The sequence below is a fragment of the Ceratina calcarata genome, unplaced genomic scaffold (genome assembly GCF_001652005.2).
Source record: "Ceratina calcarata isolate Rehan_Ccalc_2016 unplaced genomic scaffold, ASM165200v1 scaffold554.2, whole genome shotgun sequence".
NCBI lineage: Eukaryota > Metazoa > Arthropoda > Insecta > Hymenoptera > Apidae > Ceratina > Ceratina calcarata.
In genome coordinates this window covers 138,860-155,676 of record NW_017176727.1, presented here as the reverse complement: position 1 = coordinate 155,676, position 16,817 = coordinate 138,860, and the positions used below count along the sequence as shown (strand labels likewise).

The following is a 16,817-nucleotide window of genomic DNA, read 5'->3' as shown; positions in this document are numbered from 1 at the left end:
TCGGCAGATAGCAATCTCGATTATGTAAAAATCTACTCATTTAGAAAAGGGTTCGATATAAAAAAATTACGATTTTTTAGCAATATAAAATTTAGCAACATAATTGTTGAGACAATGTTATTTTAACAACAAAATGCATATTTTTACAGTACAGTAAATCAGCCAATCGTGGAGAGTTTACCCATATCGACTTCCTGTGTTTTAGGGAACCATTCGATAGGGAGCGCAAACACGTGAAAATTTGCCAAGAGAGGCGCAGAGAGGCGGCGTCGTCGCTTGAGGTGTGTGTGGAACAAAAAATTATTTCCTCCCTCAACTAAGATACAGTCAAGTATCTTGAACTAAATCTGTACAAATCGTAGTCAGTGATTCGCTTAGAATCGCGAAGATCGCGAGTCATTACGCGTTTTATCAGGATCAGTGATATTTACAGTAGTTGGCTAAGTCGAGATAATAATTTAAGAAATTTACTCAGCCCTAAGTGTACATAACATTTACAAGCTTGTTGTTAAATAGTTATAAAAATTTTGAGTGCTTAAACGTCCTAATTATAAGCAATGGCTAACATACTTTAAGGAAAAACTGACTAGGCTCCTTGTTTGTGATTACATACATGCGTTGAAATCCACTAAGAAGTAAAAACTGAATTACCAGAAAGAAAAGCTGAAACCAGTCAAGAAATTGGAGACCGGATAAATATAGGTAACGCAAATAAAAATTTTGTAAATAAGCAATATACACATAACAAATGTATAATTCGTGGAAATTAGATACGTGCATTACAATTAGTTATTGTCAGTATTTAAACACTTGATCTTTCTTTCGTTTTCCATATTTCGATTATTAAATTCGTTTAGTATGACTTGGATTAAATACCTATTATCAGAGAAGCTATTTGGAAAATTCGCAGTTCAGTATTATTATTTTGAAAGCAATGGGACTTGAGTACCTTTTTTATGGGAAAGAATTATATATTTTAAATCTTGTCTCATGAGTTATTCGCTACATTACTAAAATAGTTAACGGGAAAACGAATTGATTTTACGATGCTAAAGGGTATGCGTTATCGATCGTTAACGTCATGGATGCACGCGCGCACGCATGCGTGTACTTGCACATGTGTGCACGTGTTCGCCTATGTAAGTCGTACAAACGATTGAACGTTTCGCTGATCGTGCAAAATTGATTGGGAAAACTTGCGAAACCCGCATTCTTACTTGGCATCCGAGTCGAATGCGTGAAATTTCTATGTTCAGACATATTTGTTTGGCCGTGTATACGAGGTCATAAATACATTGTACGTACACTATGTCGATATCGTAGATGATGGCTGCGTATGTACACAAAGTACACACTCTTCCCATAAATAATAATATCGACAGATTTTAAGCTCAAACCGTCTTTGGCGACGCAAATTTTTGTGTTTGGCACGATAGACATTGTTATCTAAAGCTGATATTATGCATTTGAGTACATATCATTTATTCAAGTACTCCGAAGATTTTACTTTGATTGACTTGATTCCGTTGATGGTATCAGAATGAAAATCAGATTTGACTTTAGATAAAAAATCAAACTGATATAACTACATATGTTCGTACTCGTGGCTCGCTTGCGAACATATTTGAATATGAAATTGGAATAACAGAAGTTTCCGTTTTATTTATTATCATTATCACTAAAATTGAAATTTTACGAATGATTCGAGATAATTGTTTTAAACAATCGTATTATATTAGACATATAGACCTCATCTGTGGATGGTATGAGAGCTAATATGATTTGACTTTTAACGGTATTTTTCGTCAAAAATAGTACAATGTAAAATGGTACAGTAAAATATAATCTATACTGAATTTATTTGTACTTGTAAATAATAGCTGGATTAAGTCTATATGAACGAAATAATAAACTATAGAGTATAAGATGTACAATAGAAAAGAGAGAAATACATATTGAATTTGGAAGTCATACAAAATGACGTGTGATGTTATCAATGTCTCTTGAGTTACTGAAATAGAAGTATATTTTAGGGAAAACCGTGTTTTCCGGTTACTATTGATCACTTGGCAAAGAGTCCAATAATCTACACAAGCCAAAGTTATTGCTGTTAAATATGTATAGAGTTACCGAGTGAATCAAAAACTTAGCTTCATCAGCTGCAATTAAATTTTGATTTTGCTTCAGTTAGTACTCAATACTCATATACTTGTTACTGTTTTAAAAGAGTTCTGAGAAGGACATGCATTGAAAAATATCGTGATCGCATTAGGAGAGATGTTATATCATAGTATGTGCATTGTGAAACATGATGTAGTATTGTTAGAAGGAATGATAGAACCTTATCGCGTTTGTAATCCGGTAAGAGGTTAAGTGAGTTTAAATAGAATATACTTTCCATAGAAGAAAAGTAGAGACAATTTGAATACTTATTGCGTGTCCACGGGACACGCTAATTTGTAAAATTTTTCAATTTTCCGTACGAAGGATAATGGAAATTGCCTTAAAAATTTTGTTAAATCGTGATTGTGTGAGATGATCGAATATATATGCACGAAGTGCCGGAAGGAGTAGAGAAAGAGAAGGAGAAAAAGGAGTAGGAGGTGGCGGCGATGCAGAAGAGAAGGCGAGTCGTAAGCAAAGGCGGAGCAAAGTTGAGCAAAGCTGTTGGTCACGTATCGGGATGAAGCGTTTAGCGTGGCGACGGAACCAGAAAGGAGTACAACGACACGTATGCCTACAGTAGTATGTATGTACAATTGTATGTGCAATGCGGTGGGACGAGTTTCGCGATCTGATAGCGATACGTAGAAAATTGACGAGAGAGAAGTACCCGACCAGTAGAGATGGAAGATAGGTGTACGCGGTGGGAATCGCCGTCGCGTAGAATTGAAGACTGTTGAAGAATTTTGTCAGTGGGGAGAGAACTCGCCGTGACGAAGAACGACGAGGACAAGTACGGCGACAGCGAAGACCGCTACGACAAAACGACGCGACTGGGATGCAAAAAAATTGAAGAGAGGTGGAGGATAATAGGGAGGGTAAATGGAAGAAGCGAAGATGAAACGCGACTGTAAAGAGGAAACGACATTAGTAGGTCGAAAGCTTTTCAATAACCGTAATACAAGAATAAAGCCAATTTACAATCTTTTAAGGCTTTGAATGTAACCCGGTGTCTATTGATGGCAAAATTGCTCGCATAGAGGAAACAAAAAATATACGTGTCAACTGTTCAAAGTAGAGAGTATTAACACCGTCGTGGGTTGCGCGAAAGATCGAGGGTAAGCGTGTTCAATCAGTTATCGTTTCAGGCAAATTTTGCAAATCGTGCGAGATTCACTACATCGTGAAGACGACTTGGATTCGTTCCGATATAAAAAGGGTAGCCATATTCTATAATCAAACTGTTCTCTTCACATTAACATATGAGGATCGATTTTATTCACTGTTTTCGTCCTCGGCGTTTCTTTAATCCCAGGAAATATTTTATCGTTCTTATGTTTGCTTTAATTTGGGTTCTGTGAAGAGTGTTTTTGCACTATTTATTGTTTCTTAAATTTTATCGGTGTATTTATCGTGACTTTAACGCACAACTTTTTCATCTTGTTTTAAATGTGCATTATTTTGTTTAAACAAATAGTTTTATAATTGCCATATACGTAGTAATGACTTTAACTGATAATTAGTAACACTGCATATTTTAAGACCGAAGAGATGAGTAGGTCAAAACAATTAAGTATAAGTATATTTTACAAGAGTAGGTAACATTAAGTAGTAAGTATAGGTAATAATTTAAGTTAAGTATGATCCAATATTATACGTAGTATTTAAATATGTAGAACCCTACATATATATATCTATGTGCATATGTAGATTTATCAATGTTTGTATACACGTGCATTTTTTCTCGGGAAATCAGTGTTTTATTTTGTTTGCGGATAATGTGCATAGGAAATGATATATTTATCGTTGGTTGACCGATTCGACGTATATACTTAATGTGCGCAGTAACAGAATCTAGTTTCGCATTACCTTTGATAGAAGGGTATGTGTGTAAGAGTATGCACCTTCGAATTCGACCGCAGAGGTGACCTACGATCAATAATATCGATAATTTACTAGATCGGATTCACGGCACATCTATCAAATTTCAATTTGAACGATTTCTATGTAGTTATGTATATGCGTTTTTCGTGTGAACGCGTATGCATAAGAAATACTTAAAATGTAAAAGAGCAACGTCGTTTAATGCGTGTCGAAATGGAGTGAAACGACTGAGCAAGGCACATTTACTTCCAGTTCATTCATTTCGATACCAAGCTGTTTGTTCATTGCGGAGAAAGAAGTATTGGGCGGATCATCTACGTAACACCTGTACATTTCTGTTTTCCGTGTGCGCGATCTGCTTGTTCACGGTCACAGTTTATCTATTGCATTAGGCGATTAAAGTAGACTTTACGCGCGTACAGCTTACGTAATAGAATCGATGGGGCCACGCGGGAGTTCGTCGTCTGTGTACATACATATGCTTCCATGAATCTTGCCTTTTGATGCGTGGAGACGGCGATAACTTACTTATTGCAATTCACGTTTAACAATTGATAGCAGCTACATATTTCTATGTCTCTATTACGATTATATACACGATAAAAATTTTAATTTTATTTTCGTGCGAATTCTACTGTTTGGTACTTCTATTCATAATATATTCAGATACTAAAAAATTGTTTTCAAATTTCCAGATGGAAAATATGAACAGTGCTGAGTCCTGGACCTTTCCACCGAAACAGGCTCTCTATGATCCAACTCTAGAAAGGGAAGCCTGTGGTGTTGGATTCATTGTTGCTATAGATGGAAGAAGGTCTCATAAGGTAAATAACCACACAATGTGTTTCGTAAAAAAAAGAGATGAACACAGGTAACTTTGTTACGAATTGTTACTCAGTCGACGACAAGGATATTTAACGAAATTTATAATTTGCATTACGTCTCTGACTTTATCCTTATAGATTGTTCGTGATGCACAAACTCTCTCTGCGCGTATGAACCATCGTGGAGCTTGTGCGTGCGATAACGATACCGGAGACGGAGCTGGGGTTCTTTGTGCAATTCCTCATGAATTTTATGCCAATGAATTGCGGTAAGAGATAACCGAATTTCATAGGTCTTTCTATTGCTTTAGCAACTCGTGACGTATTCGTGTCGCGTAGTGCGTCTGATAACGCAGCGATAACTGTGAACTGCCTAATCTCTTAATTCCTTTAGACTGACGGCGTATTTATAGGTTATCGCATTTTACGTTGCTATAGATAACAATAATTACAAGTTTATTTCTTTATTAATCAATTCATTGCTACGAATGCTGTTATTATTATCAGAAAAGAAAGTCAATCAATTGCATGACATACCGCTGGTACTTCGGAATGTTCCTCTTATATGTACTTTGCTTTTTTTATTTGCTCGTTTATCATACATTGTTCAGGTTCATTTTTCCGCGTAATACGATATTGATTTAGTGTTTAAAAGATAGGGTGATTCATGAGAATCGTTATGCATCAGAATTGTGCAATACAACTTAACCACATAATACGTTTATAATAGTATAGATAAAGTAATCTTAGCAGTAGCTAAGAAAAAGGAAGAAAATGAAATTGCTCATTAAGAGATAAATATATCATTGATGTCTATGGGAATATAAGAAAAGAATAAATCTTGAGATTTGTATAGGGGCAGAGTACCAGATTTTTTTTAATCTAATTAATTTTCTCACTATAATCATCGAAAGTGATTGATTTGATTTTGTTTTGCAGTGAACAAGGAGTCGAATTACCACAATCCGGCCGTTATGCAACCGGTATTTTGTTCCTTGATCAAAATACGCATAAAGAAATAGAGACTGCTTTTGAGAAGTTAGCTAAAGAATGTAGCTTGAGGGTACTTGAATATTACTACTCCAATTATTTTCTTTCATCAATTGGGACACTCATTTTCACTTGTTATGTAATGTTTTGTCTCTGTTAATAAGGTAATTTGTTGGCGTGACGTTCCAACGGATAACACTCAAATTGGTCAAGTAGCGCGAAAATGCGAGCCTTATATGCGTCAAGTTTTCGTTACTGGCGACCAAGATGACAGTGGTCTTGAGCGTCAGGTAATTATTACCTTGTGTATTTATGTCAAGATGACACATTGGATGTTATTAAAATAATTCAAATTTTTATGCAGATTTTTATCTTAAGAAAACGTTCGTCGCATTCTTTACCACGACCGGGAGTTAGGTACTATATATGCTCACTTTCGCTGCGGACAGTCGTTTATAAAGGACAACTGACGGCTGATCAGTTATGGGTCTACTTTTTAGATTTAAAGGTATGTGATAGAATTTATCCTTTATGCAGCTCGTCGTTACCTCTATCTCATAATGATTGTATTTATGTAGTCGCCAAAGTTCGAAACTTATCTGGCATTAGTTCATACGAGATTCTCTACAAATACCTTTCCCAGTTGGGAAAGAGCACATCCCCTTCGGTAAGTAATATTAACTATCAGAATAGTACACGAGTTTACTTGTGTGTCTGAATGTATACATTCACGATGTTCAATGTATGTTGGCAGATTGTTGGCGCACAATGGTGAAATCAACACTTTAAGAGGAAACGTAAACTTCATGAAGGCTCGTGAAGGAGTTATGAGTAGCAAATTGTATGGCGAACAACTGAAACAGCTTTATCCTGTGGTAGAACCTAATCTTTCGGATTCAGGATCTGCCGATTGCGTTCTTGAGTTCTTGGTAATGGTTGGACAGCGATCTTTGCCAGAGGTATCATATTTTACATGGTAAAGCAGTAAATTTGGGAATATAGATTACCGACTAGCGTTTGATTCCATTTTCTGTTTGTTCAAATGACGATACGATAAGGAAATCTGAAAGAAATGTATATTTAGGCAGTAATGACGATGGTACCAGAAGCATGGCAAAATGATTTAACTATGGCAACGGAGAAACGTGATTTCTATCACTGGGCTGCGTGCGCGATGGAACCTTGGGATGGACCCGCTCTTCTCACTTTCACGGATGGACGTTACGTTGGTGCTATTTTAGACAGGTAAAAGTTGTTAATTAATCTTCGCGATACTAATGATTTTTTTCAGTACACCTGTAGTCATGCAGCTTCATTTGTGTCAGTTGTGTGTGTGTATATACATATTTTATATGTACATATATGTGTGAGACCCTCTCTTCCTCTTTTCTTTTTCTTCTTTTATGTAAATTAAATAAACGGGTATGAAGAAGAGTAAAAAGAAATGTAAGGCATAAGAAAGGAATTAAGACAGAGAAAGGGAGAGTATAATAGCATGTTAGCAGGAAGGCAATGCGCGGGAAAACGAACAAAAAAATATAGTCACAGTCGATAATAATGCGGACCATTGGTATGGTAATACAAAAGACTTTTTTGAATTTTTGTTTGGCAGAAACGGCCTGCGTCCATCACGTTTCTACGTCACTAAGGATAACATGATGGTGATGGCGTCCGAAGTGGGCGTCTATGACACTCCACCCAGCAATGTAATCCTGAAGGTAAACAAGGAAATGAACATGGCATCAATCAGATCTAGTCAGCTCCTGAAGAGATACCTATTTCAGCTGAGTTAGCTGTTAGCAAGCACTCACTCATTTATATATGCTTTTCTTCTATATTACTTTCAACATACAGAATTTCAGCTTTAGGGGAAGCACTATGTACGCACAACGGGGGAAACTTTTGGCAATCATATCTATAGAAAAACGTTTCGAATATCTCAAAGCATATTATGAGAAGCTTTTCTTCGTCGGTTATTTAGCATTTGATCCTTCCCTGGAACTAGATTCATTATGTCTTCCTTTTAACATACGGTAGGATCTCCGTATTTGCGGGAGACAGGCTTTTGAGTTTTCCGCTAATTTCGGTCTTCGCGGATATTAAGATAGGATACAATTTTGCTGTAATACGGAAGTAACCAAAGGAGTTAGATACATTTATTTATTATACATTTTTTGTTATGTAATCCTAGATATGTCACGAAGATTCGGAAGACTTCAGAAAACTTGTCGAATTCTTGCACGCTTATTCTACACAGAATAATATATTTAAATGTCATTTTTTCGAACCGCAATTATGGAGGCCTAACTGTATTTGTATTTATCATTTGTTCCTGTCGGTCTGCATTGCAAGTTGAAAAGTAATTTGACGAAAGAGAGAAAGCGAGAATGTGGCGTGTATGAAGCCCTTATATTTTGCTACCGTTTCCAATGATTTTTGTCCTTCAGAAATTAAATGCGATTACACTTTCGCGTTGGGAATAATTTAAAAAATTAACTATGCTGATATACCTGATGTATGAAAAAGTATGTATGGAAAAAAAGTTGTCATTTAATTTAACAGGCATCTACTTCCCATTGTGTATGTCGTTTCAGAATTTACGAGAATAGAAATCATATTATATTTGATTTATTTGTTATGCATATCTAAGTTTGTATAAATTTATAGGTCCGCCATCCAGTGCTGTCACGTAAATGTCGTCTAGTCGTGGATATTATTGGAAAATCATTATTTGTGCTCAATTTGATTTACAGAGTCGTTTGAAGCCTGGCAGGATGCTTCTGGTCGACACGCAGGAGAAGAAGATCATAGAAGACGTTGAACTGAAGATGCAAATCGCAAGAAGTAGACCTCATTCCCGTTGGCTTAAAGATCAGGTATGTACATACAATTATTTCACTTTTTCTTCATTTCATTGTTTTTTAAGTACATTGACGCTGACGGTTTCTTAAATTATTTAAAATTTAACAATGCGTTATAATTTGTTGGAGGTAATTTTAATAATGTACTTGACATAAAAAATCATTTGTTTCTTTTCTTGCAAACAATCTTATGTGATGTGATCGTGGTTCGCAGAGGGTAAGTATCAAGTCTCATACAGTTTCTTAATATTCGTTTACCTAAAAATAATCGTAGTGTACCTCTACTTATTTTTTCTTAATTATTGATGCCCCGACTTGTACAATGACCGTTCCCCATAAACGAATAAATGTTGTTCAGTAAAATCCATAGTTGGATACGTTCACAGATCACGATGGAAGACTTACGTGCTGCAGATAAAGAGTATGGAAAGACGGCGAATTCTACTGAAAATGGCACTTTAGACGAAGTATGTAAAAAAAACGCGTTAAATGATCCAAATCCAATATCAACTGTGAATCGCGTTTGGGGAGGTGATAAAAGGCTGGCTCTTTATGGATATACTCTCGAAACCATTAATTTGCTCTTACTGCCGATGATGCAATCTAAGTACGTTGGGGAAGTTTTACTTTCTCTTTGTGTGTTTTCTTTATCCTTTATTAATTTAATAATTGAGTAAGTATAGTATACGATGAGAATAATTAAAATTTTGATGAAGGAAAGAAGCTTTGGGCTCAATGGGCAACGATGCACCATTGGCTTGTCTCTCCCAGTTTCAGCCGCTTATCTACGATTATTTTAAACAGTTGTTTGCTCAGGTGAGATATAGTTGTCTGAAACGTTTCTTTTTATATTTACTATTTTCAATGATATTCAAGTAGGTCGATTCAAATGCAGATCCTACATACATATATATTTTATTGTTCGAAATACGCTTTTTCTGTAGGTAACAAATCCTCCAATAGACCCGTTCAGAGAGAAGATCGTGATGTCAATGCTTTGCCCTATCGGTCCCGAAAGCAATATTCTTGAACCGAGTGAATTACAAGTGCACAGATTATTTTTACGACAACCGATACTCTCCTTGGAGGATCTTGAGATAATTAAACGAACGCATTATCGTGGTTGGAAAACGAAAGTAATCGATGCGACGTATCCTGTAGAAGATGGTCCAGCTGGGCTAGTGAACACATTAGATCGTGTTAGTGAAGAAGCTAATCAAGCTGCAAGAGAAGGTTATCAATTCCTTGTTCTTTCGGATCGACAAGGCGGTCCAGACAGGTGAGAGTCTATTGATTTTATTTGATACTTATCTTTAATTTGCTAGCATCATATTTACCTCATATAAATCATTATAGCAATTAAGAAACGTTCATCGAAGTAATATGGTGTTCCTTTGTCATTCGCATGATAGAGTACCTGTGAGTAGCCTGTTAGTATTGGGCGCAGTGCATCATTACTTGATCGAAGAGCGGCAACGTATGAAAGTTGGTCTGATTGTGGAAACAGCCGAAGCTAGAGAAGTGCATCACATATGTTTGCTGCTCGGTTATGGAGCAGATGCCATTTGTCCGTATCTCGTATTTGAAATGGCAAGAAATCTTCGTGCGGATGGTGTGCTCGATTTATCGTTGATTGATAATGCTCTTTGCGCAGTGAGTTCACCTGAATGAGTATAAAATTTACACACGGAAGGAGGGAAAATGAAGAAAAATTTGTAATTGTAGAATTATGCAGAGTCAATGGAGAGAGGCATAGCAAAAGTAATGGCAAAAATGGGAATCTCCACGTTACAGTCGTATAAAGGAGCACAAATCTTCGAAGCAGTGGGTTTATCTGATCAGGTTATCGATAAATGTTTCAAGGTATGTATTGTACACGGTATTAGAAAGGACGTTGTCGATAATCGGGATAAGGTGGACGGAGAAAGGGTTGCATAGTAATAATTAATATTATTAGTAGTACAGACGAATGATTAAAAACTGGATCCAATTAATGATTCATATGATTCAAATTTTCCAATGACGTACATTAACGTTCCAATAATGAGCATAAATGATTTAAGATTCTGGTATTTTATGTGTATCATTTTTATTTCAGGGCACGCAGTCTCGCATTGGTGGAGTTGACTTTGATATTTTGGCGAAGGAAGCGTTTGAAAGACATCAGATTACATACTATAAGAAACCTATGGATATGCTCGTTATTCGCAATCCAGGAATTTATCATTGGCGATCTGGTGGCGAGAAACACATAAATGATCCCGATAGTATTGCCAACTTGCAGGTAAATTTTATTTATAATTTTAATACGTTACAATTTCTTTGTACATTGCCTTTCTTAGGATTATGTGAATTCGAAAAATTGGAATGCTTATGAGAAATACCGCAAAACCACAATGGAAATGGTAAAGACCTGCACGCTACGAGGTCAACTGGAACTTGTTCAGTCTAAGACATCGATACCTATCGAAGAAGTTGAGCCGGCATCAGAAATCGTGAAACGATTTGCAACCGGTGCTATGAGCTTCGGAAGCATTTCAATAGAAGCCCATTCAACGTTGGCTATCGCGATGAATCGTATCAAGGGTAAATCCAATACTGGTGAAGGTGGTGAGAATGCTGATAGATATCTTAATCAAGATCCAGAATATAATAAACGATCAGCGATTAAACAAGTTGCGAGTGGTCGTTTCGGCGTGACCTCAAGTTACTTAGCAAACGCCGACGATCTTCAGATCAAAATGGCGCAAGGAGCAAAACCTGGAGAAGGAGGCGAATTGCCTGGTTACAAGGTAAGGAACATAGACATCATTTTTTTAATTTTGTGAAAACCGTAATAGATGATAAGATAATGAATCGTAACTCTCACACAGGTTACTGCTGAAATCGCTGCAACCAGACATTCTGTACCTGGTGTAGGTTTAATTTCACCCCCACCGCATCACGATATTTACTCGATCGAAGATCTTGCAGAATTGATTTATGATTTGAAATGTGCTAATCCAAACGCTCGAATTTCTGTTAAATTGGTGTCAGAAGTAGGAGTAGGCGTGGTCGCGTCAGGTGTGGCAAAGGTAATTGTACAAAGTGATCCGGTATGTCCTTGCATCAGTTTCATCCTATCAATGCTTTCTTCATAATTTACACAGGGAAAAGCAGAGCATATCGTAATATCTGGACACGATGGTGGAACTGGTGCTAGCAGTTGGACAGGAATAAAACACGCTGGTTTACCATGGGAATTAGGAGTCGCTGAAACCCATCAGATTCTAACAATGAATAACTTACGATCACGTGTCGTCGTTCAAGCTGACGGTCAACTGCGTACAGGATTCGATGTCATGGTTGCAGCTCTTTTGGGTGCCGATGAATTTGGCTTCAGCACTGCACCTTTAATTACTATGGGGTGTACCATGATGAGAAAATGTCACTTAAACACTTGTCCCGTGGGTATTGCAACACAGGATCCAGCGCTTCGAAAAAAATTTGAGGGAAAACCGGAACACGTGATCAATTTCTTCTTCGCTTTAGCAGAGGAGGTACAAAGATGGTCAATTATAGGATATCGAACGCCGTTAAGTTATATCTTGAGCGCGAAATATTAATTTCCTCTTCTTTTCTTGATAGGTACGCACCTACATGGCTAGCTTCGGATTACGCAAATTCCAAGATTTAATTGGCCGTACGGATTTGTTAAAAGTACGAGATGATGTCTCGCTAGAAAAGGCAAAAACGTTAAAGCTTGACAAAATTTTACGCAACGCACTTGAATTGCGACCAGGAGTAAACATTCATGGAGGATCAGTAAAACAGGATTTCCAATTAGAGAACAGACTGGATAATCGTCTTATCGAATTGGCTAAGGATGTTCTAGATCGTAAAAAAGATCGTGCCATTATTGAATTGAATATCAATAACGAATGCAGGGCATTCGCATCGACGTTAAGTTATCACATTTCAAAGTGAGTTCACAACTCTTTCTAATTTATATGTGAATATCGTTTCAATTTTATTTTATATTATTGATTTATTTTTTTTAACTTATAGATTATACGGTGAGGATGGTTTACCGGAAGGCAGTATCAATATAAAGATGAAAGGTTCTGCTGGTCAGAGTTTCTGTGCTTTCTTGACTAAAGGTGTTCATGTAACTCTGGAAGGAGATGCCAATGATTATGTTGGCAAAGTAAGTACTTTATATATATTTCTTTGATCTTGTTACATGTACTTAAATGTATCTTCTAGGGAATGTGCGGTGGCGAAATTGTTATATATCCACCAAAGGAGTCTACGTTCAACTCCGAAATGAACGTAATTGTCGGTAACGTTTGTCTTTACGGTGCAACCTCTGGCAAAGCGTACTTCCGTGGAATCGCTGCTGAAAGATTCAGTGTTCGTAATAGCGGTGCGATAGTCGTGGTGGAAGGCGTGGGTGATCATGGATGCGAGTACATGACGGGTGGCTGCGCTGTCATCCTTGGACTCACCGGACGAAATTTTGCTGCTGGAATGTCTGGTGGGATCGCCTATGTATTAGACGTTGATGGATCATTCAAAAGGTATGCATATATATGTGCATGTGAATATTTGTTATATTTTAAATAATTAATTTTCACATGTTCTTTACGCAGCAAGTGTAATCCTGAAACGGTTGAATTGCTTCCTTTAAATAAACTGGAGGATATAGCGTACGTGAAACAACTATTGGAAGAGTTTGTTGAGAAAACTGGTTCTTTGATAGCTGAAGATCTTTTGAAGTTATGGCCTGAACCAACAACACGATTCGTTAAGGTAATTGGTGTATTTTCTATCACGTGTGATACATGTCATCTATCTTAAATTTATTCTCACAGGTATTCCCGTACGAGTATCAACGTGCGTTGAAGCAAATCGAGGAGCTAAAACAAACGCAATCGATACAGAATGGAAGTTCCCAAACATTAAACAATCAAGTGAAAGATATTGAAGATGCTATCGCAGACATCGATATGGAACAGCGTAAACTAGACAAGATAAGGTAAGCTACAACACGACCAAGTAAGATGCACTGACCATGAGATTTTAAATGATGAGTCACAAATAGATTTCAAATATAATAAACGTCATAAAATATGAATACCTCTTACAAATGCTCGTTTATTTTCAGAGGATTTCTGAAATATAAGAGACAAACATCAGTTTATCGTCCGGCTGAGAATCGAGTTAACGACTGGGATGAAATTTACAATTTCCAAGGAGTCCGCAAAGGATTGCGTGTACAAGCAGCAAGATGTATGGAATGCGGTGTACCATTCTGTCAAAGCAGCCACGGTTGCCCTCTAGGCAATATTATTCCTAAATGGAATGACCTAGTATTTCAATCGAATTGGAAGGAAGCCCTGAATCAGTTACTGCAAACTAATAATTTCCCAGGTTGGTGAAACTACAATAGAATATCGAAATTACATATGTAATATATATTGAATACATTAACATATAACAAATGTGTATATCTAGAATTCACGGGCAGAGTGTGTCCCGCACCATGTGAGGGTGCTTGTGTTTTGTCTATATCAGAACCGGCAGTCACAATAAAGAACATCGAATGCGCGATAATCGACCATGCATTCGAACAAGGTTGGATAGTCCCTCATCCACCGACGATGAGGACTGGCAAACAAGTAGCCATCGTCGGTTCCGGACCGGCTGGCTTAGCAGCAGCTCATCAGTTAAACAAAGCGGGCCATTCGGTCACTGTTTATGAACGGAACGATCGAATCGGCGGTTTACTGCAATACGGCATCCCTACTATGAAATTATCAAAACAAGTTGTTCAGAGAAGAGTGTCGCTTCTTGCGGCAGAGGGTATCACATTTAAGACCAGCATCGATGTTGGAAAAGATATTACTGCTAACGAATTGCGCGAACAGTACGACGCATTGTTGTTATGCACTGGCGCGACTTGGCCAAGAGACTTACAAATACCTGGACGAAACCTCGAAGGAATTCATTTCGCTGTAAGTTTCCTAGAACATTGGCAGAAGAAACAAATGGGAAATGATACTCCACTAGATATGCGTCTAATGGCTAAGGACAAAGATGTTATCATAATAGGCGGTGGTGATACTGGCTGCGATTGTATTGCTACATCTTTGCGACAGGTAGCATTTATTATCTTCTTTTATGTGACTTGCTTAAGTTCAACCATTGTCAAAAGAAACAGCAATATTTTAATTATTTTTACAGGGTGCCAAAACCATAACTACTTTTGAAATTTTACCTGAGCCCCCAAGTAAAAGGGGACAGGATAATCCCTGGCCTCAATTTCCACGTGTATTTAAAGTAGACTATGGTCACGAAGAAGTATCTCTCAAGTTTGGACGAGATCCTCGCCAATTTAGCACGCTGAGTAAGGTGCGTAAAAATTGATAACAATGACACTCGTTTAAACAAAACCATTGCTTAACATAATATAATTGAGTTTGTTTATATGCCTTAAATAGGAGTTCCTAAATGATGGGAATGGTCATGTCAGTGGCATTAAAACGGTATCAGTGTCATGGACAATGGAAAATGGTCGTTGGAAAATGGAAGAAATTCCTGGGTCTGAAAAGGTAACCATTGCCTATAACTTAAAACTTGTACTCCTAATTGATAAAAATGATTTGTTATTGTTGTACTTTAATTTTTTCATCTCTCATTTAGGTATACAAGTGTGATCTAGTTTTACTCGCGATGGGTTTCATGGGTCCCGAGAAATATATTGCAACGGAATTAAATACGGCAATGGACGAGAGAGGTAATTATAAAACACCGGTTGGAAAATATCAAACAAGTTTAAGTGGAATGTACGCAGCGGGAGGTAAGTAATATCTTCTTACTTTAATATCGTGTGTTTCATTTATAAGTAATTAACGGAATGTATGTTGTTAGATTGTCGACGTGGACAATCATTGGTGGTATGGGCGATCACGGAGGGTAGACAAGCTGCGAGGGAGATAGATTTGGCCTTAATGGGAGAAACCGGTCTTCCTGCTGCCGGTGGTGTTATAACGGGGGTCATGGCTTAAGATATAAATTATGAAAGCAATCTTTCGCGATCAGGACTCGATTTTCTTCGGACTCGACACCTATCTCATTTTAACTCCGGATCTTTGATCCTACCATGCTCTCCAGTTTTATTGTTTACATATGAATTGTATAAAGTGTGGAAAAGTGGTAGGAGGATAAGAATACTTTTAATGAGCAAAGAAGAAATGCGAACATGGGAATAAGAAAATCAGTATTATTTTATTGGGAGGTTTTCTAAACATTGAACGGTTTCACCACTTTTTTGTGTGTTCGTTCATAACGGTGTGTTACTTCGTTGTGATAATAGCAGAAAAATAACAGTTGAAATACGAGAAGCTTGCATTTTTTTGGTTTTCGAGTTATTGTCCCTTATGACAAAACATATATTCGTCCATTTTTGTCAAAAAGGAACAGCTGTGTACATGATAATACAGTAAACCAAGTCAAGGGGGAAATAATCGCAGTTATACCGCTGAATCTACCTCGTATTCTCCTTTGCGTTTCTTGCTTGTTTCACGAGGTAACATCAATTCTTCTATGCAATCAAAATAGATCTTCAAAGCTGATACGACGTTTTAGCGAAAACCGTTCGTCGAATATTTTTATTTAAAAGTAAATTCGAAATTGAAACTGTATCTCACACACATTTTGAGGCTAATACCGAATGATGTTAACGTTTATATATGTAGATGTAGGCGTTTCCCATTCAACCTCGTGATTCTTTTTAAATTCATAGTTCGTAGTTACACTATTATTAGTACACCGCAACACTACATATACATGCGCATAAGTATGTATATTCGTATCGTATTTTCAAGTATATTATAGGGTATTTATTTATAAAGAGAAAAAAATGAAAAAGAGCATGATTACGATGATAATAATAACATGTACGTAACTTTTTTTGATTGTACAAAATTTTCATACGCCAGCAAACTGTTACTTGTTTGTTATATGCGTTATTGTACATTCGATACAATAGATGAGAAAATATAAATATACATCGAGACAATAAATATATATGAAAAGAAATAAACAATGAAAT

The 16,817-nt window shown here is 36.9% G+C and overlaps 1 protein-coding gene across 7 annotated transcripts; it reads left to right on the top strand.

Annotated features, from left to right (window-relative positions):
* Positions 1-126: 126 nt before the first annotated feature.
* Positions 127-16,816, top strand: LOC108629149 (putative glutamate synthase [NADPH]). Of its 7 annotated transcripts, XM_018031610.2 has the most exons (33): positions 3,077-3,093; positions 3,156-3,281; positions 4,743-4,871; positions 5,010-5,140; positions 5,811-5,934; positions 6,026-6,151; positions 6,226-6,369; positions 6,440-6,528; positions 6,616-6,820; positions 6,946-7,106; positions 7,474-7,579; positions 8,615-8,737; positions 8,937-8,939; positions 9,109-9,329; positions 9,439-9,538; positions 9,667-10,001; positions 10,135-10,375; positions 10,448-10,585; positions 10,821-11,006; positions 11,065-11,514; positions 11,596-11,796; positions 11,872-12,261; positions 12,350-12,684; positions 12,770-12,908; positions 12,968-13,281; positions 13,354-13,513; positions 13,576-13,739; positions 13,869-14,134; positions 14,219-14,862; positions 14,948-15,115; positions 15,205-15,315; positions 15,407-15,563; positions 15,635-16,816. In XM_018031610.2, exons 3-33 carry the CDS (start codon positions 4,743-4,745, stop codon positions 15,769-15,771), a joined length of 6,198 nt encoding a protein of 2,065 aa, XP_017887099.1. In that variant the 5' UTR covers positions 3,077-3,093; positions 3,156-3,281; the 3' UTR covers positions 15,772-16,816. The 7 variants fall into 7 exon arrangements, with proteins under 7 accessions (XP_017887100.1, XP_017887098.1, XP_017887097.1 ...); XM_018031611.2 differs by lacking the exons at positions 3,077-3,093; positions 3,156-3,281 and adding an exon at positions 127-281; XM_018031609.2 differs by lacking the exons at positions 3,077-3,093; positions 3,156-3,281 and adding an exon at positions 288-702.
* The last annotated feature ends 1 nt before the right edge of the window (position 16,817 follows it).

Coding starts and splice junctions, on each gene's coding strand:
- LOC108629149 (XM_018031606.2), top strand. CDS start 3,046: ATGGAAGAAGCGAAGATGAAACGCGACTGTAAAGAGGAAACGACATTA. Junction 11,515..11,595: donor GCGAATTGCCTGGTTACAAG/GTAAGGAACATA, acceptor ACTCTCACACAG/GTTACTGCTGAAATCGCTGC. Junction 12,262..12,349: donor TCTTCGCTTTAGCAGAGGAG/GTACAAAGATGG, acceptor TTTTCTTGATAG/GTACGCACCTACATGGCTAG.